The sequence below is a fragment of the Cucurbita pepo genome, chromosome 11 (assembly GCF_057944985.1).
Source record: "Cucurbita pepo subsp. pepo isolate OVF chromosome 11, ASM5794498v1, whole genome shotgun sequence".
NCBI classification, from domain to species: Eukaryota; Viridiplantae; Streptophyta; class Magnoliopsida; order Cucurbitales; family Cucurbitaceae; genus Cucurbita; species Cucurbita pepo.
Genome location: NC_141808.1, coordinates 14,319,967 through 14,346,001, shown reverse-complemented (window position 1 = coordinate 14,346,001; position 26,035 = coordinate 14,319,967). Strand labels below are relative to the sequence as shown.

At 37.1% G+C, this 26,035-nt stretch overlaps 3 protein-coding genes and 1 non-coding gene across 9 annotated transcripts; all 4 read right to left on the bottom strand.

Moving 5' to 3' along the window:
• Positions 1 to 119: 119 nt before the first annotated feature.
• LOC111805209 (putative serine/threonine-protein kinase PIX13) lies at positions 120 to 2,821 on the bottom strand. Its single transcript, XM_023690150.2, has 5 exons — positions 2,468 to 2,821; positions 2,258 to 2,393; positions 2,036 to 2,172; positions 1,825 to 1,948; positions 120 to 883 (listed from the first exon to the last, which is right to left on the bottom strand). The coding sequence occupies exons 1-5, from the start codon at positions 2,780 to 2,782 to the stop codon at positions 525 to 527; spliced, it is 1,071 nt and encodes a 356-aa protein (XP_023545918.2). The 5' UTR covers positions 2,783 to 2,821; the 3' UTR covers positions 120 to 524.
• Positions 2,822 to 5,949: 3,128 nt separating this feature from the next.
• Positions 5,950 to 9,927, bottom strand: LOC111805207 (putative serine/threonine-protein kinase PBL21). Of its 3 annotated transcripts, none has more exons than XM_023690149.2 (8): positions 9,771 to 9,927; positions 9,232 to 9,656; positions 8,871 to 9,046; positions 8,606 to 8,795; positions 7,246 to 7,637; positions 6,811 to 7,155; positions 6,610 to 6,726; positions 5,950 to 6,442 (listed from the first exon to the last, which is right to left on the bottom strand). In XM_023690149.2, the coding sequence occupies exons 2-6, from the start codon at positions 9,332 to 9,334 to the stop codon at positions 6,865 to 6,867; spliced, it is 1,152 nt and encodes a 383-aa protein (XP_023545917.1). In that variant the 5' UTR covers positions 9,335 to 9,656; positions 9,771 to 9,927; the 3' UTR covers positions 5,950 to 6,442; positions 6,610 to 6,726; positions 6,811 to 6,864. The 3 variants fall into 3 exon arrangements, with proteins under 3 accessions (XP_023545917.1, XP_023545915.1, XP_023545916.1); XM_023690147.2 differs by having other exon boundaries at positions 6,610 to 6,665; XM_023690148.2 differs by lacking the exon at positions 6,610 to 6,726.
• A 3,130-nt stretch (positions 9,928 to 13,057) lies between these two features.
• LOC111805206 (uncharacterized) lies at positions 13,058 to 21,780 on the bottom strand. 4 transcript variants are annotated; one of them, XM_087128553.1, is made up of 5 exons: positions 21,502 to 21,780; positions 18,560 to 21,399; positions 14,401 to 14,458; positions 14,254 to 14,329; positions 13,058 to 13,579 (listed from the first exon to the last, which is right to left on the bottom strand). In XM_087128553.1, exons 1-2 carry the CDS (start codon positions 21,605 to 21,607, stop codon positions 18,788 to 18,790), a joined length of 2,718 nt encoding a protein of 905 aa, XP_086984679.1. In that variant the 5' UTR covers positions 21,608 to 21,780; the 3' UTR covers positions 13,058 to 13,579; positions 14,254 to 14,329; positions 14,401 to 14,458; positions 18,560 to 18,787. The 4 variants fall into 4 exon arrangements, with proteins under 4 accessions (XP_086984679.1, XP_086984676.1, XP_086984677.1 ...); XM_087128550.1 differs by having other exon boundaries at positions 18,560 to 21,780; XM_087128551.1 differs by having other exon boundaries at positions 14,254 to 14,325; positions 18,560 to 21,780.
• Positions 21,781 to 23,724: 1,944 nt separating this feature from the next.
• On the bottom strand, positions 23,725 to 23,830 carry LOC111806241 (U6 spliceosomal RNA). The gene has a single exon (XR_002816791.2). It is a non-coding gene; the product is annotated as a U6 spliceosomal RNA (small nuclear RNA).
• Between the last annotated feature and the right edge of the window lie 2,205 nt (positions 23,831 to 26,035).

Here is a 26,035-nt window from a genome sequence, read left to right as displayed (position 1 = left end):
ACAGTGAACCTTATGAAAACTTTATAAAAGCCTTGTGGGTGCGGTTAGGGGGGTCGGTCTTCAATCACTCAGTCTAGCCAACTCTCGTTTACCAATGCGGTCCGTATTCGAACAAATCATGGTTAGGGGTCTTCAATCACTCAGATCTAACTAATCATTACTAGAGAATTTGAGAACAATGTCCATAACAGTATGATGAGAACTATGAGTTGTAGTCGACGTCAAGGTCGCGCCTTGAGGACCTACTAGCTATAGTTCTGATGACAACGTGATAACGATGAGGTTCATGATGACAACGTCGAAAGGGACTCGTAAAACATCTAACCAAGATACTTTTTATACGGAACACATCTACAAACTTTTTTTTTAAAAAAAGAATATATATATATATATATATATATAAAAAAATAATATAAAACCACTTAAAATCAGCCAATAGTTGAAGCCCACGTAAGAGGGATTGAAAATCTAAATGGGCCTCATACATTGGGCTTAGTGTGGCTGAGGAGTGAGGCCCAAAGTCATTAAGGTCTGGGCTTCCTAGCTCTTGATTTGGGCTTCTTCTTGGGCCTGTCTGTGAAGGTACTGATTTCTTCAAGGGTCACCAAAACCTCTTCCATGGAGGGCCGATCTCTGGGGTCCATTTTCAAACATTTTAAAATGAGTTCAGCTGTGCCCCAGGCTCCTCCGGGCGAGTAGTCGTCCCCAAGTCTTGGGTCCATTAGTTTCGTCATCTTCTTCTTGTTGCTCAGTGATGGCTTGGCCCACTTCACCAAGTTGTGAGACTTACTTGGTCGGTTTGGGTCCACTGCCCGCATTCCGGTCAGGAGCTCGAGGAGCACCACTCCGAACCCGTACACGTCGCTTTTAATGTACAAATGTCCTGTTCAATTGTTGTCGAGGTTGTGAAAAGATTCGAAAAATTCAAGTTGGTTCGTGAGTTGATATTGTTTTGGTGGGTCAACCTGACCAACTCGAAAATAGGGTTACAACACAACCAAACTCTACTATTAAGATTATTATGAAAATTAATAATATTTTACCGTATGCATTTTTAAAATAATTAAAAAACAACTCATCTGTTGAATGATAAAAGTCTTACATCGGTTAATTTAGGGAATAATCATGAGTTTATAATTAAGGAATAGTCTCTCCATTGGTATGAGGCCTTTTGGGAGAGCTTATACTCAAAGTGGACAATATCATACCATTGTGGAGGGTCGTGTTCATCTAACATAGTACAGAGCTATGCCCTAAACTTAGTCGTACCAATAGATTGGTAAATCCTCAAATATCGAACAAAGGACTCCAAAAGAAAAGGAGTCGAGCATCCTCCAAAAGAAAAGGAGTCAAGCATCCTCGAAGGCAGTAAAAAGTGACTAAGATTCCAAAGGAATTGAGCCTCGATTAAGAGGAGGTGTACTTTGTTCGAGGGGAGGTGTTGGATGATGAAAGTTCCACATCGGCTGAGTTTATATAATCAATGAATACTCTCTCTATTGTAATGAGGCCCAAAAACAATATCATACCATTGTGAAGGGTCGTGTTCATCTAACCTCAACAACTCAACCCAAAAATAGAAGGTTTAGGTTAGATTGTGAACTCTGTTTGGGTTGCTTAGATCACCAACTCACCAACCAACTCGAAATTTTGGATTGATTCAAATAAATTTCTCAACTCAACCCGTATATACCCGTACATGTGTCCTAATTTTGACCTACACGTTAGGGAAATTTCTTGAAGGGTCTATTTGGAATTTACTAAAAAGTTCAGGGGTATTAAAGTCATTTTGAAAAAAAAGAGGAGAAGGAAGGTAAATAATACCACTAGCAATGTACTCAGGGGCAGCGTAGCCGCAGGTGCCCACTGGATCCGTGCTGACGTGGGAGTAACCATTCGATGGGCCCAGTTTCGCCAGCCCAAAATCCGACAATTTTGGGTTAAAATCCTGAAATAACAACATTTTTATTTTATATTAAACATAAAAAAATCAAAATAATTATTAAAAAAACAAAAACTAATAATTAATAATTACCCAGTCCAGGAGAATATTAGCCGCTTTGAAGTCGCGGTAAATCACGCTCTTCTCCGACGTATGGAGGAACGTCAATCCACGCGCCGCCCCCACCGCTATTTTAATCCGCGTTTCCCATGACGGTGGCTCTACACCCTCTAAAAAAATTAAAAAAAAAAATTATATAAAAAAAAAAAAGGACTTTTATTTAGTCAAATTAGAAGGGCAAAACCGGAAACTCACTTCGAAATAAGTGATTCTCCAAACTACCCCTCTCCATGTACTCATAAACAAGGAGAAAGTGCTTGTCCTCCCAGCAATAGCCGATTAATTTCACAACATTTGGATGGGTAAATTTCCCCAAGAATTCCACCTCAGCCTATGAAAATTACCCACAAAATTTAAAAATTTAAAAATTTAAAATAAAAAACATTGAGCTGGAAATTAATAAACCTTCCATTCCCGGAGGCCTTGAGAGCTGTCGGGATTTGACTTTTTGACCGCGACGGGGATGCCAACGCCGACCTTAGACGGCGCGTAGGTTTCCCTATCGACCCAGCCTTTGAAGACCCGCCCAAATCCGCCCTCTCCGAGCAGCGTGTCGGGGCGGAAATTCTTGGTGGCCGTCTTCAGCTCCGAGAGAGTGTAAACTTTAAGATCGAGCGGCGTGGAGGAGGCGCGTGGTGTAGATGTGAGGTGGCCGGGGGAGGAAGGCTTGGTCGGAGGGAGGGAGTGGGCGTCGACAGGAGTGCCGCAGAGGTTGCCCATGGAGGGAGGCTCGGAGCTTGCTTCGAGGCTTAGCGATGGGATGGGCTTGATATAAGAAGATGTCGACACAGTTCTGCGAAGGACACTGGAAATTACGCCCCTAACCCTTGTCTTCCAGTTTGACTTGTTCTACCACGTAAAGTGAATTCGGTTCGGTTCGGTCCGGTTTGGTCCGGTTCGGTCCTTTAGTGTCCCACTCCCACGTGTCTTAAAATTATTTTCCATTACTTTTTAAATATATATTATATATATATATATATTCTTGCAACTAAGTCAATGCTCACATCCATGCTTCCCCACCAAGTTTTTTTTTTCTTTTTATTTTTTAATTTTAATTTTAATAGAAAATCGGCCCATTCAATGATTAACATAGTATAAAATATTTTATTTGAATTTTGGTTTAGTAGCATACACAGTTGGATTGGATTGGAAATTTTTTTTTTGGACTAATCTAAAATTTCGAGTTTCTTAGATTGGTCACTCGAGTAATTTGAACAGAGTTCACAACCGATCCAACTCGGTCTGAAATCTTTGAGTTAGGTTGGATTGGGTTGTCGGGTTTTTTTTTTTTGAGTTATTTAAAAAAATCTTAATTATCAATGAAGCTCAAATATTAAATACTCACACGTCATAATGTATTACTAATATTAGTTACAAATGTCAAATATTTTTCATTTTCATCCGAGTTAAAAGTAGGGTAAAGTAAAGTTGGATTGTGACTCTATTTTCGATTTAGTGGAGCTGACCCAACAAAAAAAAATGTAAACCCACAAATCGAACTAAAAAATTCGACCCAACTCAAACATAAAAAAATCTAACCAAATTCCACAAAAGAAAAATTTTAACGTTTAAAGTTTATGTTTTGATGTGCACCCTAACATGTTGACAGTTAAATATGAGTTTACTTTTACCAATTTTCTATGTTTGAATGAGAGCAGCTACCTATACTAATAAGGTGTACTAGCAAACGTGATTCGTTTAGGCCAATTCTTTGTCAAACGATCTCTTAATTTTTTTTTAAAAAACACGTGAGTGAAAGACAAAACAAATCGAAAGAATTAGTACCAATGTGTGAAAATAATCTAACTTTGAGTTGTACGAAGCTTTAGAAACATGTCTAATACGATACCAATAGTTTATTAAAGACATTAACTATATCAATATTTTATTAAAAGGTTAAGGATATTAACCTTATTTTTAAATTTTTTTTTTTATATTTTTAAATAATTATAGATATTAATGATTGAAAATTCAACCATAATTTTTAACTTTTTTTTATTTTTTAATTTTTTATTTACAAATATAAAAAAGGACACTTTTATCCTTTGAAGTGAGAGATGGAAGGGTTCCATTAGATTTGGAAGATCTAAGACTAGGAATCTTTCAAAAATAAATAAATAATAAAAAAAGAAAATATAAATAATGTCAAGTGGGCCCCAAAACCAACCATTATCATTATCTCATAAAAAAATAAAAGAGTAAAAATAATATAAACTAATTCAATAATTAAATAATAAAAAGACTTTGCATTAGTGACTCAGCACCAAAGCAATTTATTTCTACAATTATTTTTTGGGGTCAAATTATATATAATAAGTCTTCAATTTTAAAAGGGAACTAAAAATTAATTAATTAAAAGATTATAGCTATTAAAATATATTTTATGGGACCATAATTCAACCTCCAAATTTACTATTAAATCATTGAATTAGACTAGTAGGACAAAAAGAATTATGCATTTTTCTTTTATTATTATTATTATTATTATTATTATTGATACGGAGTTCCCTTTTTGCATTTTAAAGATTTCATAATCGAAGGATATTAATACAGCTTTTGAAAATATCAATGAAAAAAGTACATTCGAGTGGTATTTTTTAAACAAAAATAAAATTCAAGAGAATTTTAAATAATTTAGTTAAAAAAAGAAAGAAAGAAAGAAAAATAGTGCATTAGAAACTCATTTTCTTAATGTGAGAAAATTTCAACACTTACCTCTCAATCAATCAATTTTTCAGATTCGTTCTGTCCTTAGACTCGTTACGGAGATTACTCAACTTAATGACCTAACGACCCCTTGAAGGGGGTTGCTCGGTCAAGTCAACCCAACCCCTTCCCCGCCCGTCGTTATTTAGTAATCAATTCACTGCTTCCTCATTCACATTGTTCTAACAAACCAGCACCACACGTCTTTCTTTCTTTCCTTCTTCTTTTCTGTAACTTAGGTGGTGCCTTAACTTTCACATCTCAGTGGACTCTCAACTTTTGCTGTTTTCTTTTAGTACACATGTTTCTAAACTTGAAACAGGACTACTTGTGAAATCTACGCATCATATGAGTACAAAGATCGCCCATATTAAGTTTTCTGGTATGATAGATTGTTGGATGGAATTTCTTAAATCTATAGGGCCGGTGTATGTGAGATCCCGCATCAGTTGGAGGAGACAAAACATTTTTCTTTATAAGAGTGTGAAAACATCTCCCTCCCTAATAGGCGTGTTTTAAAAACCTTGAGGAGAAGCCTATAAGAGAAAGCCTAAAGAAGACACTGGACCCCGAAGGGAGATGGATTGTGAGATCCCACATCTCTTCCTAGCAACACGTTTTAAAAACCTTGAAAGAAAGCTTAGAAGGGAAAGCCCAAAGAGGACCATATCTACAAGCGATGGGCTTGGACGGTTACAAATGGTACAAGAGCCAGACATCGAACAGTGGGTCAAGTGAGGACGCTGGCCCTGATGAGGGTGGATTGTGAGATTCCACATCAATTGGATAGATCAACGAATACCAGCAAGGACGCTAGGCCACAAAGGTTGATGGATTGTGAAATCCCACATTGATCGGAGAGAGGAAAGAGTGCCAGCAAGGACGTTGGCCTCGAAGGAAGTGGATTGTGAGATTCCACATCGGTTAGAGAAGGAAACAAAACATTTTTTATAAGGGTGTAGAAACCTCTCCCTTGCAGACACATTCTAAAAAGCTTGAGGAGAAGCTCGAAAGAAAAAACCCAAAAAGACAATATTTGCTAGCGATGGACTGACAAATCCGTCCTCTAGCTATAAACAAAGAAACTTCAGACACAAGCATCATCAATCTATCCCGCTAGCTCTCTCAAAGGCAAGTCGTCTTATCCTAATTCATACACGAAACTCGAATAATAATAATAATAATAATAATGTTGCAAGAGGCAAGATGCTTGTATTATTCATATCATAACTCACATTTTCCAATATAGAAAAGAGAGGTGGTAATGTATTGCAAAGAAAAAAGAGATTCAGGGATCCTCTTACAAAACTACACATATGGTTTCCAATTACGAGTATTATTCATCTACAAATACATCCGAGCAAAGACAATGATATGTACCTTGGAATGTCCCAAGTAGCTTTCGCGGTCATCGAGCTGAACTGAGCTTATACGAACTTAAAAACACAGCAGAAAATCGATACGTACCTTTAACTGAGATTCTTTCTGCCGACGTAGGCGTAAAACATGTTCATTCACGACGTTCCTTCTCCTTCAAATCGAATCGAATCAAATACTTGTACGTAGCTTTGTACAGGTTATATACCTATCCTTTGAATCGGAATATATTACAATAAATATAACATATGCTTCACATTGCTTTTATCTTACACGTTTCACGACATGTCTAGGCACCTGAAAGAAAGCACGTATACGAAAAGGAAAGACTCATATCAGTCACAGAAGACGGTTGGGATAATAACACCGAAAAAAGTGAACTTTGTCCTAACCCCTAAAAGATTACAGGGCATATCGAGGAGCTGATTATAAGAGTGTATTAACAATCTCGAAAAGATCTTCACCTCTCGAAGTTTGAATTCAAGCGGTTAACTCGTTTCTGGTTTCCCGTTCTTAAAATCTACACGAATTTTAACAATCAAGACACAGTTGAGTAGTGACCCGCCCCCTAAAAATTCTCTCTACGAACAAAAAATAGAAGATCGTATGCATATGAAAATAGGATTGAATGCTTTAAAAGAAACTCGATATGTCGGATTCCTTACGTGGCTTTTTCGGCAGCTTCTGTACAGCAATTTCCAAACAGAAGTTTAGGGATTTCAGGGAATCCCTGATTCTTGGGCATTGATGTCTTCATTATGTTGTGAAGGTGATAATTGTGATGAACCGAGAATCTTAACATGGCGTAGTTCTTGTAAATAACTCTGAGAAACCAAATACTCGAGAGCTACGACAATATCACTAATAAGAGGGCGAAACGACGGCTGTTCCTGAAGACACATTGCAGTAATCGCAACGGCGTGTTGCAAACAACGAAGTGGGAAGTGTCCTTCCAACAGGGGATCGACTAATTGCACGAACTTTCTGCGATCCTTAAGTAAAGGACGGGACTGCAAATTGAACGAAAACGATGTAAAAGGTGGACAGATGTGAAGAGTAATATAGAATCATTGAGCAAAAAAGTTCAGTAAATTACTAACCCAAACAACTAGGTTCTGTTCCCCTGGTTTCCTTTTAGAATCAATAACCCTGCGCCCCGTAATAAGCTCGAGCATAACCACACCAAAGCTGTAAATATCGGATTTAAGGGTTAATTTGCCGCTCATGGCATACTCTGGAGCACAATATCCATACGTTCCCATTACTCTCGTCGAAACGTGAGTATTGTCACCAACAGGTCCCAATTTAGCTAGCCCGAAATCTGAAAGCTTAGGATTGAAATCATTGTCCAATAAGATATTAGCCGACTTCAAGTCACGGTATATGACTGGGGGATTTGCTTTACAGTGGAGATACTCGAGGCCTCGGGCAGCAGCGACTGCAATCTTGATCCTTGTATTCCAACTCAGTGGCTTTTTGTCAGAATTCAAATCTGAAATAAAGAAAATTCACCATGAAGGTACCAGATTACATAATTAGTTTGATTCTTTACTTCTTTCTATAGATCTATATCAATTCAACATAATAATTTCCCCTTCGAAAAATAACAAGTTAACAATGAACAAATCAAACATTTTCTTATCGAACATGAGATTTTGGAGTTATAAGAAACCGTAATCGCTAGGCTGATTCACCCAATTCATCGGCCAACTTGGTCCTGGACCAAGTCGGGCCAGGTCCCTCTCATATTCCATGTATATGATTATAGTCTGGATATTCACATGATCATTCACTATAAATTGGACAAAAAAGATGATAGTGCTTGCAAAAAGGAAGATGCAACTTGGATAGGAACTAATAGCATCCAGTTTCTTTTATTTTTTTAGAAACAAAATAGCTCTTGGCAACCGCCCAAGCCCACCATGTCCTCTTTGGACTCTTTTTCGGGCTTTCCTCAAGGTTTTTAAAATGTGTCTGCTAGGGGAAGGTTTCCACACTCTTGTAAAAAATGTTTCGTTCCCCTCTCCAATCGACGTGGAATCTCACAATTTACCCACCTTCGGGGCCCAGCGTCCTCGCTGGCACTCATTCCACTCTCCAATCGATGTGGGATCTCACAATTCACCCCCCATCGGGGCCTAGCATCCTCGTTGGCCCACCGCCCGGTGTCCACCCCCTTTGGGACTCAAGGTCCTCGCTGGCACACCGTCCGGTGTCTAATACTATTTGTAACAGCCCAAGCTCACCGCTAGTAAATATTGTTCTCTTTAGACTTCCTCTCAAAGTTTTTAAAACGCGTCTGCTAGAAGATATTTCCACAACCTTATAAAAAATGCTTCATTCTCCTCCCTAACCTATATGAGATCTCACCCTTAATCGTTAAAACGAGTTCATATTATTAAAATCTAATTGAACACATTTAAAAGGAGCAAGGCAGAGTAAAAAAAGAAAATCATTTACCAAAAAGATGACCTTCCAGGCTTCCCATAGGCATGTACTCATAGACCAAAAGCCTTTGATCTCCATCAGTACAGTAACCAATCAAGGTGACAAGATTGGCATGGTGCAACAGGCTCAACATGAGAACCTCCACAATGAACTCCTGAAAGCCTTGAAGGCCATCACGATTAAGCTGTTTAACTGCAACAATCTGCCCACAACAACAAATGGTATACATAACTCAATGAACCAAATAACAAGCTGACAAAATGCAAGGAATCCTCACCTGTCCCGACTCCAAACGTCCTTTATAGACGCGTCCAAAACCACCCTCTCCAAGCAAATTCACTTCCTTGAAACCTCTCGTAGCTGTGGCGAGTTCACGAAACGTGAAACTACGAGCAGCTACGCCCCCCTTCGAACAGCTTTCAGTGATGACCTGATCTTCTTTCCCCTTCGAACCTAGATTTTAATGGTTAATAGCCTTAACAGTAAGATCATTACCCAAATGCACATTGTAGAAGTACAAATAAGAACAAGATTATCAACACCAACAATGTCGTCAAATCATTACAACGCTATATCCTTCCCAATACAGAAAATGTTCATCATCCGATATATAAATCACAGGGGAAATGAAGACAAACCTGAGGAATTAACAGAATTCCGGGATTCAAATCGCACAGAACTATCAATTTCCACCCTGCTTCCATCTTTAGTACGAGGATTAATACAAGAAAAGCAACCCATATCGCCGAACACAAATCAAAAGATTAAGGAGCCACAATCGCCCTCGTCATTTCTTAAAACAACAAAACAACCCTAATCATACCCATGCCGCGAAGCTGAAAGAAAAATCACAGAAACAAAAAGAGATTCATCGTCTTCTCCTCCTCCTCCCCTCCAAATCGGAGAGATTAAGAGAAGAAAACCCTCACAAAATGAAAACTACCGGCGCAAAACTCCCTGCCCCACCGAAAGAAAAAAAAAGGAAACCAGAAATCTAACGAGAAAAAGACGAACAAAAGGGTGGGGCAGAGATTATTGCACCAAAAAACGCGGCCTCGAAAATCTGCAACGGCAGAATCAGAGAAGTCAGAAAGAAAAACCGCAGAGAATTTTCGCGAACAATCGCGTTAGAAATACAAAGAAACAGAGGAATAATTGCAATGAAAAAACAACCAACCTAAAAAAAGAAAGATCAATGAGCGATTTAGCGCCACAGTTAGCGGAGAGTGCCTCGTGAATCATACACATCTTTTTGAGAGAATTAAAGAAATGGAAGAAAATAGAAAGAAAAAAAAAAAGGATTGCGTTCGGTGGCGGTGGGCCTGTTCTGCCACGCCGCCGCGTTCTGATTGCAATTTCTGTCCGCCGATCATTGTCAATTTACGTAACTACCCTTATAAAATAGTGTTATTTACCAGATATGCCCCTCGGGAATTTCCATTTCTGGAGGCCTAGGAAATCGTAATATAAAAGTCAGCGTCGTCCTTGATTCAGTGACACGCTGTTTGACTTTTTTTACTTATTTATTTATTTATTTTAATTCTCAGAATTCAATTAATTTTTAATAATATTATTTTATTTTAAATCCAAATATAAAATTCCATCTAATATGTTTATTATTTGTTTAATTTTTTTTTTTTAAAACTTTAATGCTAAAATTAAATTAAAAAAACTATAAATAGATTGGTTTGCATTCACATTAACCTACTCCCACCCATTGTTCTTTCCAAGGTATCATTTCTCTTGTAATCATACCATTCTAGATCTTCTCGATTTTAAATAATGTTACCGACATAAAAGGGAAAATCTTAATTTTATGAAAAGTGTCAATGAAAATGTCGATAAAGAATAGCTTAAGAGATATTGCACAGATATCTTCTTTTAAAATGGAACGCTTGAGTAAACGAGGGGTAGATGAACGAAATGAGACCGCCTTGAATGAAAGTGATTGATTATGAGGATGTGAAATTATGGTTAAAGAAGAGTTTAAGTATGGTTGACTTGGAATAGTTTTGTGTTGAGTGACCTTCGTTCGCGACGAGGGGTGGGGACGGAAAAGTGTTCCATGTTCCTATCCCTGTCACTTATTTCATTTCTCGTCCCTACAAAATTTTTCATGAAAATTATATATTTTGGAACTTTAAAGTTGAATTTAGAAAGTCCTTTTTTAAGAATATATTTATATCAAAGCACGTAGACATGAAATAGGTCACGGACGAGATGGGAATAAAGAATATAATCCTCATCTCCGGCCCCGTTTATTTAATTGGGAAAATTTTCTCCCCATTCCGTCCTCATTCTTAGTTTAAATGAGGATTTCCTGTCTTATTCGAAGCGGGTTTTTGCGAGGCCTGGGCTCTACTAGTTTAAAGGAGAATTTCTGTAGGTTAAATAATCAAACGAATGTTTGACTATTTAAATTTAATTATATACTTGTAAAATTCAAAGGTTAAAATTCAACAAATGTTTTGACTATTTAAAGGAGGTTTCACCGCTAGAGAGTTGGTGAAGGTTGTTCCTAGAATTCCCAAGCAACGTACCAATCCAAGGTTCAGCTCACATCAGCATCTTTAGTATGAGTGCATTGGATTAAAAGATATCCATATTGTAAGATTCCATATCGGTTTGGGAGGAGATCGAAGTTCACTAAGCCTCAAAAGAGGTGGATTGTGAGATCTCACATCAGTTGAGGAGGAGAATGCAGCATTCTTTATAAGAGTGTGGAAACCTCTCCCTATAAGATGCATTTTAAAACCGTGAGGGGAAGCCTGGAAGGAAAAGTCTAAGAGGACAATATCTTCTAGCGGTAGACTTGGGCTGTTACAAATAGTATCGGAGTCAGGCACCGGGCGATGTGCCAGTAAGGAGGTTGAGCCTCGAAGGGGGTGGACATGAGGCGGTGTGCTAGGACGCTGGACCTCGAAAGGGGGTGGATTGGGTGGTCCCACATAGATTGGAGAAAGGAACGAGTGCCAGCGAGGATGCTGGGCCCTAAAGGAGAGTGGATTGGGAGGTGCCACATAGATTGGAGAAGGGAACTAGTGCCAGCGAGGAAGCTGGGCTCTGAAGGAGAGTGGATTGTGAGATCCCACATTGGTTGGAGACGAGAATGAAGCTCATTGGGCCCCAAAGAGGGGTGGTTTGTGAGATCCCACATCGGTTGGGGCGGAGAAGAAGCATTCTTTATAAGGGTATAAAAATCTCTCCTTAGCATACGCATTTTAAATCTTGAAGGGAAGCCCGAAAGGAAAACCCCAGAAATGACAATATCTGCTAGCGATGGGCTTTGACCGTTACACATCTCCTCCGGTATTTCCTTTGAAAAGTACTTTAGAGACGAACATATCAAGAAATTCCTAGCTCCTTTTGAATTCCATTGATCCACAAACACACAGTTTTACCTCAAGATGTTTTCGTCAACTTCTAGAATCTCGTGGTCTCTTAGAAGAAAATTCTCCTGAAACTAAGGTAAAGTGTCGTAAAAGAATTCACTCGGCTATCAAATCCGCAAGGTTCCAACAGAAAGGAATTATCCAGCTGCCTGCAGCTCCATCCCGACAACATTTCAGGTGCTAGCTGCTCATGGAAAGAATCGAAGTTCTTCCTGTAACATTGTTCTACTTTTTTTGGCTATCAAAAGTTCTGTAAAGAGTAGCTGTTTCAGCCTAATGGATCCCAAAGTTTGAACACCATTATCCTAGCAGAATGAAATTACATATACTCCCAAATTACCGACCTTCTCTACACAAGTAACGGTTCAAGTCCACCGCTAGTGGATATTGTCCTCTTTAGACTTTCACTTTCGAATTTCTTCTCAAGGTTTTAAAACGTGTCTACTAGGAAGAGGTTTCTACACTCTTATAAAGAATACTTCGTTCTCCTCTTCAACCGATGTGGGATCTCACAATCCACACCCTTTCCGAGCCCTACTAGCGCTCGTTCCCTTTTCCGATCAATGTGGGACTCTCATCCCACTCCCCTTCGGAGCCCAACGTCTTTGCTGGCACACCACTTCGTGTCCACCCCCCTTTGAGGTTCAACCTCCTCGCTGACACATTGCTCGGTATCTAGCTCTAATACTATTTGTAACGGCCCAAACTCAATATGGTCCTCTTTGGGGTTTCCTCTTCCGACTTTCCCTCAAGATTTTAAAACGCGTCTACTAAGAAGAGGTTACCACACCTTATAAAGAATGATTCACTCTATTCCTTAACCGACGTGGGATCTCAGATTCAGGACCTGAAGTTGCATTTCTCAGTCTTCCTTTTCAGTATGCCCTTTCTCTCTCATTAACTCGCCTATCAGCCTGCACCAAGTCTGTCCACATGAATAATATTAAGCCAGCTTCAAGATAATATTGAAGTTTCCTGATCATTTTTCAGGGGGGAAAACATGCAATCAGAATAGAAGACTATATTCATTCTCATTTAAAATGTAAACAAACAATTTTGATGTTCATGCAAATGTTCGAAATAATGAACGGCAGGTGCCATTTTATTGATAGAATTAGTCTCAGGACACTCCTGTTGAATATTTACAGTAATTTAATGAAAACTAAACGAATCTCATACATATTTTTGATGTCAAGCACTTGAATGTTAAAATATCTCTTTTCATCTATGCCTTCATTTACTAACTACAATTTTTCTAGCTTCTACTTCAATTACAGCTGCGCCAAGTGTTCCTCTAGTAATGCTCTAGAAATAATGTGAGACACTGACTGAACCACACCACTGCAACCAGGATGAGTTGAGTACTTGTTGGGTGTTCATTGTAGCAGGCAGGTATACGCACTCACGTATGAAAAATCAGAAGACAGCAGATATCCTGTGGCCATGTGATAACCACGTTGGATATGGACACACAATGTATTTGCTACTTGAAAACCAATCAGTTGTCCAGTTAGAAGTTTGATGTTTGCAAAAATCACCAAGTTTAACACAATCCTTGTATCACAACCGACCAAAGAACTCAGAGGTTCAATCTCTGCACAAACAAAACCACAATAGTTGCTGTTGGCCTTTTTTGAGAGGAGCGAAGCCGAGGTGATTGAAAATATAAAATGGTCCACACGGGCCAGACAGCACAAACGAAAGAAAAAAAAACTCCTAAAAAACAATAATTACTTTTGGTTTGAATGAAAGCTTCAATACTATTCACCGTCTCCCTTCAATTTCAAATAATATTGTCCAAGAGTGCACAAACCTTTACTTAAGGAAATAAGCTTACCCTGCTCTTTACTTCCATAGCATAAAAGGGGCTAAGTTGGGTACGAAGGGTTCAAACAGGTTGAACTTACGGTTCAGGTTCAGACTATCCAATTTGTTTGTTAATAAACAGGTTCATCATGGCATTCTTCTTGTTAACAAATTGTTCAGTAGCACTTTTTTTAATTTAAGTCTTCTCAAGGGAGTTGCGTTCAGTTTGCAAATGGTTAAGGACAGTTTTGGCAAATGTTTTGCAACTCATATCAAATATAATAAACTTTGATCCAAGAAACCTTAAGTTTTAGAATTTCTTTCACCCTTTTGTACTTTAGATGATATAGTTTCTTAGAACTATCATTTCTGTAAGTTTTTAAAATGAAAAGAAATCAACTGCAAAAGAATGGGTAGAAGCTCATAACTCAAGGATCAAAGTTCTAAAGAGGAGAGATGAACCTTCTAAATGGGATACAGGAGAGCTTGAATATCAACAAATAGTATGCCAGCTTTGATCAATTTCTTCTTGCTCTGTCTTGAATTGGTGCTAAATATCATTATGGCATTCAAATTTGACACTGAATAAGAGAAAGAAACGATGAATACCTGGTTGAAGAGTTATGGCAGCTTTATATTTGTGTATTTGATGCATAATTGCTCAAAACTGCACAGAGCGAAGAATAAGCTTAGTTAACATAGTTTTATTAATTCTCAGCTAAACTCCAAAAATGTAACTTCTCTATTGTTACCCACTTTTAAATTCTAATCAATTACAAAATAATTAAACTTCAATATTTTTAAGCTCGCTTATAGACATCCAATTAACAAAGCAAAGTGTATATATATATATAAAAGGCACAAAGATCTCCTCAAAAAATAAAAAAATAAAAATAAAAATCTAAGATCTACAATTTCACATTTATATTCTGCATGGGAATGCGAGTCAATTTCCAATTCAAATTAATGACAAACATCCTAGTTTCAATACTTTTAAAACCATAAATTTCAAATGAAGGTTGAAGTAGTAAGACCTTTCCCAATACAAACGTCAGTTTTATCCACCATCCTGGGTAAGTAAAAACTATCAACTAAACCTCATAAAGATGGATTGGAGGCTGCCAGATATCACACACGTAACATAGGTAAGCTAATGTTTATAAAGCATTTTTGGTCAATTAATACCTTGTATCAAATTGGTACAGATAAATCTTGCGAATGGATTCAAAGGTATACATTATTGGAAACGTATGAAATAGGGAAAAAAAATGGGAGAAGAAAAGACATTGTTCAATATAAAGCCATTGGCAGAGCTTAGTTAAGGTCTTCTCTTCTGTCAAGATTGAGGCAAGAAAATGTTAAATTTTGCAGCCAACTATCCGATGCCAGGTTTATTAGATAGGAGGGTGGCAGCTAAGGGTGAATCCCAACACATTTTGCGCTTCCAAACAGTATGGGTAGAGGTCGATACAACTATGACCAAGTTGGACAGAAAGAGAGGAAGAAAAGATGAAGAATTATCATCACCAGCGAGACAGATTAGATGACAGAGATGCAAGGAAGTTCAGGAGCAGGTTAGATGGAAACAAAATTACAAGCATACAGGTATCAGATGGAGGGAGAAAATACAGAAGGAATGAGATGAGCGACTAACACAAGTAGAAGAATGACCAATGGAGGAAGTTTTCAATTGTGGTTGTCAGTGGAACTATAGGCAGCAACCGTGGCACAAAAAAAGGTACAGTAAAAGGAAGGATAATGCATCTATGCATGCCTGAGAAAATGGGAGAAAGGAGGGAAGATAACTGGGTTGAAGAACCTATGGAAAAACAGAAAATTCAAGACAAATAATCTCTTGTTGTTAACGCTAATTAGAAGTTGAAAGAAGACCATCGAATGGGTTTGGGCTAACCAAAATACACAGGATCCATTTCATAAAACTAATACACACCTTATTTTTGCACCAATGAATGAGCAAGATAAGTTTTGTGGGTGGGCCAACATATTATTGGAGCTATTGAAGTGAGGCATCCCATCCCCCTTGTGCAAGCCAGTCAAGAACGTTGGATATGGTTCGGGTGGAATGAAACTTCTAATATCAGGTGAAGTTGAAGTTACTTACGAACCAAAAAGGAATCTTTGAAGTGATTCGGATTTATTTAGATATGTTTGGAGGCGGCAGATTGGTCATACTGGAGGAAAATAACCCTAATTGCTTGGATGGTTTTCCAAAAATAAAACAATATGAAGCATAAGAAAGGGGGTTGCCTAAATTTTGGTACAGAATGGGCAATGCAAGATGAATCTAAGGTTAGGACGTCGATGAAGGTCGGCATGCTTGCAACAGTAACAAACTTACACTAATCAACCAATGAATCATTGAAGATGGTCTTACAAGCCAGTGTGTGGATGGAGGTTTTGTACATTTTTTTAATGGGAAGCTTAACACCAAGGGAGAGTTTTGTACCTTTTATGAAATTTATTCATCTATAATTTCTGAATTTGCAGTAGAGAATAACTTGGCGTGAGTTTCTACTCCATCAATAAATCCACACAATGTGGCCAGGGAGTGTTTTATAGGCAAAGTAAAATGAAGTGGGGAGATAATAGGAATATTATTAAGATATTAGGAGGACTTATTAGTTTTTTGCTATAAAACTTGTTACGTGAAGGGTAATGAATAGTGAGTACCAGTATTGGAAAGATGGGAAGAATTTGGGATTAATTTTGGAGATTGTCCAGACAACTCGAGGTCTAAGAAACTTGTGATTTTCCTTTCTTATAACAGCACTTTTCGGTTAATTTCTACTCCAATTTCTAGTTCTGATCATAAGTTCGGAGAAACATCGCTCAAGTTTTATTTTTGGTTGCTTTGGATGGAAAGAAATAGAAAAATCGTTGGATATGACTTTAGATCCTTTTGTAATCTTCGGGAAATTGTATAGTTCACTGTCTCTTCTTCAAGTGATCTTCAGTAATTTTTCCTTTTTATATGAATTTGAAATGAGAGTACTTCACAATAATTCGTGCTGCTCTGGGACTGTCAAGAGACTCCTTATCTCCCCTTTCTTGCTATTTTATCGACAAACTTCTATGCTTGCAGTAAAATCAAATAGAACAATCTATATTTAAAAATAAATTGAACAAAAAAGTGTAAGCAGGAAAAGCCATAGGTCCTACACCCACCAATCGTTTATAGCAAAGAGACTAAAGGATATTTCACCAGAACACTCAACTCTAGCTTTTAGCAGAAAGGGTCAATCAGTTCAACCATTAGCCGAAAGAGTTTTAGTAATATTAAGGTTATATTTGGAATATTATTAGTAGCACAATTGTAATTACTTGGTAGTTTATTAGGAAAGGGTGGTTATAACTAGAGGGGATTAGGAACTTGTAAGGGCGTGCATAGTTTTGAAAAGTAAGTCCATAGTAGTATGGGAGAGAGATAACCCTCTTGAAAGGTTATTTGATATTGTAATTTCTCTTTTGATACAGCAACATAGTTATATTGTTCCTTGAAATTGGGATCCTAACAAAAATTTAGAAACAGTATGGTGCCACTAGAAAGACACTAAATTTATGAAACAGAGGCTCACATCATGCTTCCTGAAAAAGGGCAATGAATAAACAAGTAGTCCAAGCTCTTGTTGGGACTAAAGCACAATAAACATCAATTAAGGTGGGGGAGCAAACATTATAAGGTCAAGCTTGCCATTAGTCCACCGCAATAGATATCAAAAAACAAAAACTGTATCGGGAGGACTCAATTTCCTCTGCAATCCTAAGGTTCCAAATGGTCCTAATATTGTCGGGTTACCTCTCTGTCATCATCAAGACACTAGAAAAGAAGTTGCTGGTGAACTCACGGATCCAGGTTCTAAACTCTTCTCTGAGACAGTCCAAGAATTATAATATGCATTGAGATAATCCCTATCCTCAATCAAGACATCAGAGAGTTTCGTACCATTGTTCTAATTGCTTCTAGTCTGAACTCCCAGATAGAAACCATAATACTTAGTCCTGTCACCATTGCTAACGGGAGAACCTTTATGTAACCTCCTCCTTAGCCTAGATTGAGGTGACACCTTATCCCATTTTCCACTTTTGTAATAATTACGCCTTGTACAAAGCTTTTTTACGATCCAATGAAAAGAAAATGAATTATATTCACTCAGTAATATGCTAAAAGAATGAGCAAGTGTTTCTACTGAAGCCTCAACTTTCCTCAACATATCTTCTTTAGCTATGTCCACGAGCCTACAATTAAAAAAAAAAAAAAAAATGAAACTGACTATCTAGTATAAGAGTTCTTGACAAGTGCCAAAATGTCAAGATGTTCGATATGTGAAGGAACACATTAACTAATTTATATTATCCATACTTCATAGACAAATAATATAAACATCAAGAGAGAAGAATAACAAGGGTTATTATCTTAATGTTATGTCAAAACTCGTATCTTCCTGAAATGCTCATCTTCATGGCAGACTGCCTAATGAAAAAATGACACTTGGGCTCTATCTCAAGCTCAACAAATAAATGTGAAGTTTAACTCAGTAACATAAATCCCCTTGCAAATCATTTTATTGATTGAAATGTACAAAAGGAAGGTAAAAACCACCTCCAAACCAAAAAGTTAAAAAAGGCTCTCCAATTAATAAACAATGTCAGGTTAGTTGCCGGGAGAAGATCGCTCAAAGGAAAAACAAACATATGAACTTTAAATGTATATAAGAATATACAAAATCAAAAGAGTAAAAGAGCTTGCCTTCGCATGGTTGCTGAAGTTTTACTTGTTAAGACGTGGTTGCCCGTAATAAGGTACCCACCCAAAAAATCCAAACGCGCACCCTCCACTGAACAACATCACCTTCAATTACCAGAGAAGTTCGTTGCAAAGGTGATAAAGAGTGGGAAAGTGGGTAACAAATTTGCAGTTCATTAGTTAACAAACTGAAAGACAAAATATTGTTGTCCTCCTTGACCCTGTAAATGATTAATCGATATCCTGAATACCATCAAATCCCTCAATCAACATACTATATGTCTTAGGATGAATTTGGCAACCTTGTTTCTCCATGATGCCAAATAATTCAGAGCATTTATCAACAAGGCCCTTCTTAAGTAAGCCATCAATAAGTACTTTCCAAGTCATTTCATCATAATTATACCCACACTGAAGTAAACTATAAAACACTGTTTTTGCTTTCTCGTTATTTCCTTCACCATACAATCCACAAAGCAGCAGCTTGCAAGAATCTAAATGTGGTAAATGTCCTTGCTCTATCATGATATCTAACCATCTCACTGCATTCCCATACAATCCCAATCGGCAAGAACAACCGAGAAGAGAGTTATAAATGTCTTCATTAGGCAATAGTCCTTTTTCTTTCATATGATCAAACAACCTCTGGGCTATTTCCAAGCATTCAACCTTGCAAAGACCTGTAATAAACTTGCTATAAGTATTAGCATTAGGTGCACAGCCATGCTTGACCATCTTCCCAAACAACTCCAAAGCGAATTCATAATCTACTCTCCTCCAAAAGTTGGAAAAATCATTGGAGGCAACCCCTGATGACAAATCACTCAACTCCGAATTACTATTTACTTCTTTCAGTTTTTCATTCGAGAGATGTTTAATTAAATAAGAATATGTGTAGAAAGATGGCTCACAACCAACATCATGCATATGCTTCAGAATGTCAAAAGCATCATCAATTGATCCAAACCGTCCATATGCATCAATCAATAATGTATGAAGAAGAGTGTCTGGCAATATTCCTTTTTCATTCATTTTATAAATTAAAACCTCTGCATCTTTTAGTCTACCCTGGCTACAATATGCATGAATAAATGCAGTATATATAAATACATCAGGATGAGAACCCGTGGAAAGCATTTGATCAAACATATTATGAGCACGGTCAAACTCACCATCTTTTAATAAATTTTCTATAAAAATGGTGTAAGTATCAACAGCAGGCTTAATGCCCCTCTTGATCATTATTTCCATAAGTAAAAGAGCTTCTTGATAATTTTTCTCTTTGCAATATCCATCAATCAAGGAATTATAAGTAAATGAATTTGGAACCCATCCATCACTAAGCATTTTATCAAGCAATGAATGGCCATCACTGACTTTTCCCACCTTGCAATAGCCATCAATCAAAGCACTGTATATTACTTCATTTGCCTTTATGCCCTTCACCTTTAGAGAGTCAAAGAGAAGACGAGCTTCTTCAACCTGCTCTCTTTTACAGAGTGTACCTACAAAGACACTGTAAGTCCACTCATCAGGAACCAAACCACTTTCATTCATCAAACTAAGCAACTTATAAGCACTATCCAGATGCCCTTCTTTGCACTGTCCATGGATTAATAGGTTGTAGGTAACTACATCTGGTTGAAGCTTCCGCTCGAGCATTTCATTAAGTAGTGACATGGCCTTGTGGACATTCTTAGCCCTGCAAAACCCCAATATCAATTCATTATAAGTGCGAGCATTTGGACTACAATTATTCGATTCCATCAAGCTCAAAATTTCCAAGGCACTCGTACTCATTCCTTTCTTACAATAACCATCAATTAAGGCATTGTACGTGACCAAGCTTGGAACCAATCCTTTCTCTAGCATTCCATTTAGCATTTTCTTGGCATCATCAAAATTGTTGTCTTCACATAAACTATGAATAAGGACCGTCCAGGTATATACATTTGGCTCAGAACCCTTCTCAGTCATCTCCTTGAACATACTAAATGCTTCTGTTTTCCTGCCCAATTGACACATTGCATGTATGAGAATCGTATAGGTACGAACAGTTGGCGAACAATTATCCTCATGCATTTGTGAAAACAATTGAAGAGCCTCATCAATCCTCCTGGCTTCACAAAATCCATTAATCATATTAGTATAAGAAACCTCATTCCTGCGGCAACCTTTGCTCGGCATCGATAGAAAAATTCTATACGCACCATCTACATTCTTATTCCTACAATATCCTAATATCAAAGACGTATAAGTAAATGTATCCAAACTCAAACCGGCTTGCACTATCTTACTGACATACAACTCTGCTTCAACTACATAACCCAATTTACAATATCCATTTACCATTGTGTTGAAGGTATATATATTTGGTGTAACCATGTCATCCAACATCTCTAAATACACACTTTTCATTTCATCAATCATGAGAAACCTCGACAACAACATCAAGAGCATGTTATAGCACCTAAGAGTGAGCTTAAATTTGAAATCATCCCCCCGGCGGTTCATGCTCCGCAGCATTTCCAACACGAACAGAGCATTCTCTAAGGAATCCGTCGATTTAATCATCAAAATCCGCATCTTTTCAGCAATGTGGAGGTACCCATTGGGAACAAGGATATTTATAATAGAAACATAGGATTGAACGTTGTGTTTGAATCCATGCTTCTGCCCGATCCAATTGAAAAACGCAAGAGCAGTTTGGGGATCGAGATTAAGGGCAAAAAGAGCAGAGATATGAGACGGAGAAATAGAAGGGATTAAAACTTTCAGAGAAGGATGCTTCTGCCAATTGGGGCGAGAGAGAATGGTAAAGAGCTGCGCGGATATATCATGTTCTACAGGAAGATTTTGAGGAAGAGAAGCAGTTGATGTGAAGAACTTAAATGTGAGTGAAAATGTGAATCTAAGCCTGAATCCATGAACGATGAGGAGCTGACCTGAGTTGATAATGACGGCGGAATTTCTAATCATCGTGGGGCATCGAACGGCAGTGAAGACTCCATGCATAAATGAGGAGTTTGGCGATGATGGAAGAAGATTCATCAAGCAATCAGTGACCCTAGCAGCCCTGATTCGACGATATCGGAAATCGGCGGACTGAGGTTTCTCAATGGTCTTTCGTCGGCGATGGAGTTTCTACGCGGTGCGGATTTCGCTCTTCTCGCCGGTCCAGGAAGAGAAGGAAGGGAGAAAAAGAAAATGGCGGAAAATAATAATAATAATAATAATATAATAAAATAATAAAAGAAAAGAAAACAAACGCAATTTATTATATATCTTTATTTTAAATAAATAAATTTGTTTTTTTTATTTATGTGTTGAATATTATGAAATTTGAGTTTTTAATAACTATATATATATATATATATATATATATAACATTATATCATATTTTTACTTATAAATTTATTATTATAGTTTATTTTCTTTAATATAAGTTATTATTAAAATATGAAAATTATCTATTTTTTTAATTATGTATATTTATATATAAAGTTGAGAAAAAATTCTAGAGAATATATACTCAATTTCTATAAAAAAAAAAATGAAAATTTTCGATGGAACAAGAATTGAAATAGGAGACAGGTTCTCGGTTCTATCTTGATTGGACATTTCTAGTTATCAACTCGTTAAATTGAGTTACGTTTAAATTAAAAAAAAATCAAATCATTTTAAATTTATTATTAATAAAAAAATTGTTATAAGATGTTTGAAAATAAATAACGGAATGTTTTATCTATTAATAATTTACTTATTAAAAAAATAAACTTTAAATAAATGATTACGGGCCGACATAAAATATTTATGTATTTTATTATTTAATGAGAATGGCTTGAATTAAAAAAATTCAACACGTTGAACAATTAAGTTGGGTCTAAAAAATGTTACAGTCCAATTCATGCATACGGAGGGGAAAAGAATCGGGAGTTTGACGAGAGGAAAAACCAAAGAAAGAAAGAAGACACTAACATGGAGGTGTTGCACCAAAAGCCGAGGTTCCACCCATTTCAATTGATGAGTTTTCAGTTAGTAATATCGTACTCTCGATCGACTCGAACCACTTTGTTATCTATGTTTTGGCTCATTCTATTCATGTCACTAGCAACGGCTCGTGCAAGATTAGAGGCCAATAAATTACACGATCTAGAAAAAAAGCAAGAAGGAGATAACATCGATACCCTGAACAACAGTACGATAGCATCGACGATAATCACCATCGATTTCTACTCAACATGGATTAGTAAGCTATGATATTTTTAATCTCCGTGAAGTCAACTGCCTCCAAATTTTCTTACAATGATGTCAATCATGTCTAAGAAAAATCACGTATCTTTGATAATTGCATTATCCTACAATAATGGCCAAAAACGTTTTGGGCTGATGTCACACTTGCCATCACGACCCATTTTCCAAGGAAGATATGAAATAATTTTCAACATATACAAACAACATAACGACATGTACTAAAAAAATCAAAAGGTATTGATGGTCGACGATAGAAGATGTAAAGCTGGTTAAGTGCTTGTGGCCCTACTAAAAGAGGGGCGGAGATCAAACAACGAGACATTTAAGCTCGGGTACCTATATTAGCTAGAACGGTTGGTGGGAGAGAAGTTACCAGGTTGTAACTTGAAAGGGGCATCAACTGTAGACTGTAAAGTCAGAGTCTCAGGAAGCAGTACACGATAATTGCCAAGATGCTTGAACCTATATATCAGATTTGGGTGGAAGAGGATATAGTACTTCGTGCAAAATCCACAATCAAGGAAATCTTGGCAACGTCAACCAAAAAATATACCGAAACCAAAATATTGTCACAATTAGGAAAGAGGAAAAGATTTTTATTAACTCATAAATGATTGACGTTGTACGGAAAACAATGGATATGCAAACAACTTAGGTGCAAAGTCTTGCATCATGACAGAAGGACAAAAATTTTCTACTTAATTTAAGCTCGCTACTGTATACGTATCATAAACATTGAATTCATTCAAATTCCATAAAACATAACATTTATCTTAAAACACAGCCATGGACTTACGTATTTTGAAAACATCTTTAAAACGACACAACAAAAGACCCGAAATAAAATAAATACGCGTTTAAGTTTAAAACACCATATTCTAGCTTAAGTCTAAGAAAGTAAATACCACTATCCTATGCATGTGTCATTGTCTCGAATTGTGCGTGTCATCCTTGCGCAGGGGCCATACTAATCTTCTCTGTATCGTTCCAATTTTTTCGGATGTCCCATATGAAAATGAGGTGGCAAGACGAAGGAAGTAGTAGTCCTGCTTGAATAAACTGTGGACTTGGATGAAGGTGACAGAGTGCGCACCTCATAGATATTTTGTCCACTAAGATCCACAAAATAGATAGTTTCTTATCTGTCTTGATGCAGTTGAAGAAGAGATATTGTATCTGCTGAGTAGGAACGAGCGGTCGACCAAATTTCCTCGGCTTTGACATTGATATAGGTTGGCATATGAATTAAGTACAGATATATTCAAATTTATCTCCAATTGAACGCTAAAAAAAATTAGAAAAAACATGACATTGAACTCCGACTTCAGAACTCAACATCTCAGACATTGACTTCCTAAACTCCGACTTCAGAACTCACCGCCCTAAACACCATCTTGAACGTAGATCTTCACATTCTTATCTGCACAAAGCCTAAATTCTTCCAATTCATTTAGCTAAAGTTGTCTTGTATTTCAACAAAGTTGTTAGATCGACTTGCATGCTATACACGAGGGTTGCGCTCGTTGCGAGACTTAACCCAACACCTTACGGCACGAGCTAACGACAGCCCGGCACAAACAATTTTGAGAATTTTTAATATTTATTACTTTATAAAAATTATAATGGGTTTTATTTTTTCAATATAATATTTCAAAAAGGGTAAAACAAAAATAATGAACTAATTCTTGATTTATACTGTTTTTAGGATGTAAATTACCATTTTAGGCTTCTGTCTTTATTTTTTAATATTAGAGTAAGAAAATAATAAATAATAAAATATTTATTAAATTTAAATTAAATTGCAAAAAGATGAAAATAAAAAATGGTAAAAGACAAATTATTTTTTTAATTTCTTTTTCTTTTATAATTTTGATTATATATTTGAAAAAAAAAAAATAAAAATAAAAAATGAAAGAGAATATTTGTTTTTACTTGAAAAATGATTAATAATAAGATGAATATTTAAATATGGTTAGTGAGTGACCCCACAACTGAGGTCGTAAATTGCAGCACAAACAAATATGATTTCATGTTTAATGGCATATAGACTCGTGTCTCGAAAAGTTATGAAAATGCAAAGAAAATAAATTGAATCGAAAAACTCTTTGAATGTTGGAAAATGTGAACGTGCAGGCTGTGAGGACGAATGACACGTATCAAGCGATGGATGGGGTTGCACGATTAGCTGAGATGACAAAACGTGTCAGTTGAGGAGAGGAACGTGTGCCAAGGTAGAAAGAAGGCATCATGGCCATGCGGTTAATTGGAGGGATTAAACTTGAACCCTAGAATTGACCTACGTTTAATCCACTACACTCGACTTGTGAATCGAGGCGCAATGCAATTTAACACCCATAACATGAGCTGCCCACCTAACTTGACCTATTCTAGAAGTGCCAATGAGTGTGCACCACGTGGCATGTCGAGAGCGTGCGTATCCCTCTCCTAAGCATGTCTGTACTCGAACGTGTACCTGCGCGTGGGTGACGTCCCACCTGTTTTCAGTCTTCTTTTTTGCTCCGTTCGACTTTTATTTTTCTGTTAGGAAATTTGGAGCTCATAAAACGTAAAAAAAAAAGTTTGCTCGGGAAGACACATGTCATCTATGTAAGTAGTCATAGGACTTATTCAAAATGCATGTTTAGGGCCTCAGAATGACGGTTTTTTGATAAGTATGTATGTTAGAAAAATTACTGAAATACCCCTAGAATGAGATTATGAGATGCATGCTGATTTTTATGCTTTTCGTCGAGCTAGAAAGGGTATATGTATGATAGTACTCGTGTATGGAGGATTGGTTATTATAAATGGAAGCAAATGCATAATGAGAATAATTACCAAAACGTTATCAAGATTTTGAGGCGTATGCAATTTTATATGTTTTTCGTTGTATTAGAATAGAGGATCGGTTATTGTGATCTATGCTCCGAGCGTTTGATGGATGTTATTTCTGTGTCAAGCTTGTATATTTGCATGATTATAGTATGTTTAGCTCCCGGTAATTGATTGTGTGTTCTCCGTGTAGAGTGTGTTTATTTGCACATAGCTAAAACTAGAGCGTTAGAGTTAGATTCGCTAGACGATGACCTAGGTCAAGATGCCTCTAGTAGAATAAACACCTTACAAACATGAGCGACAGTTAGAGGATCCAAACCCTAGTGCTCCGAGACTAAGAAAGACTCAAGGAGTCCGAATAGAGTATCCTAGAGTCGAAAGTCCACGTTA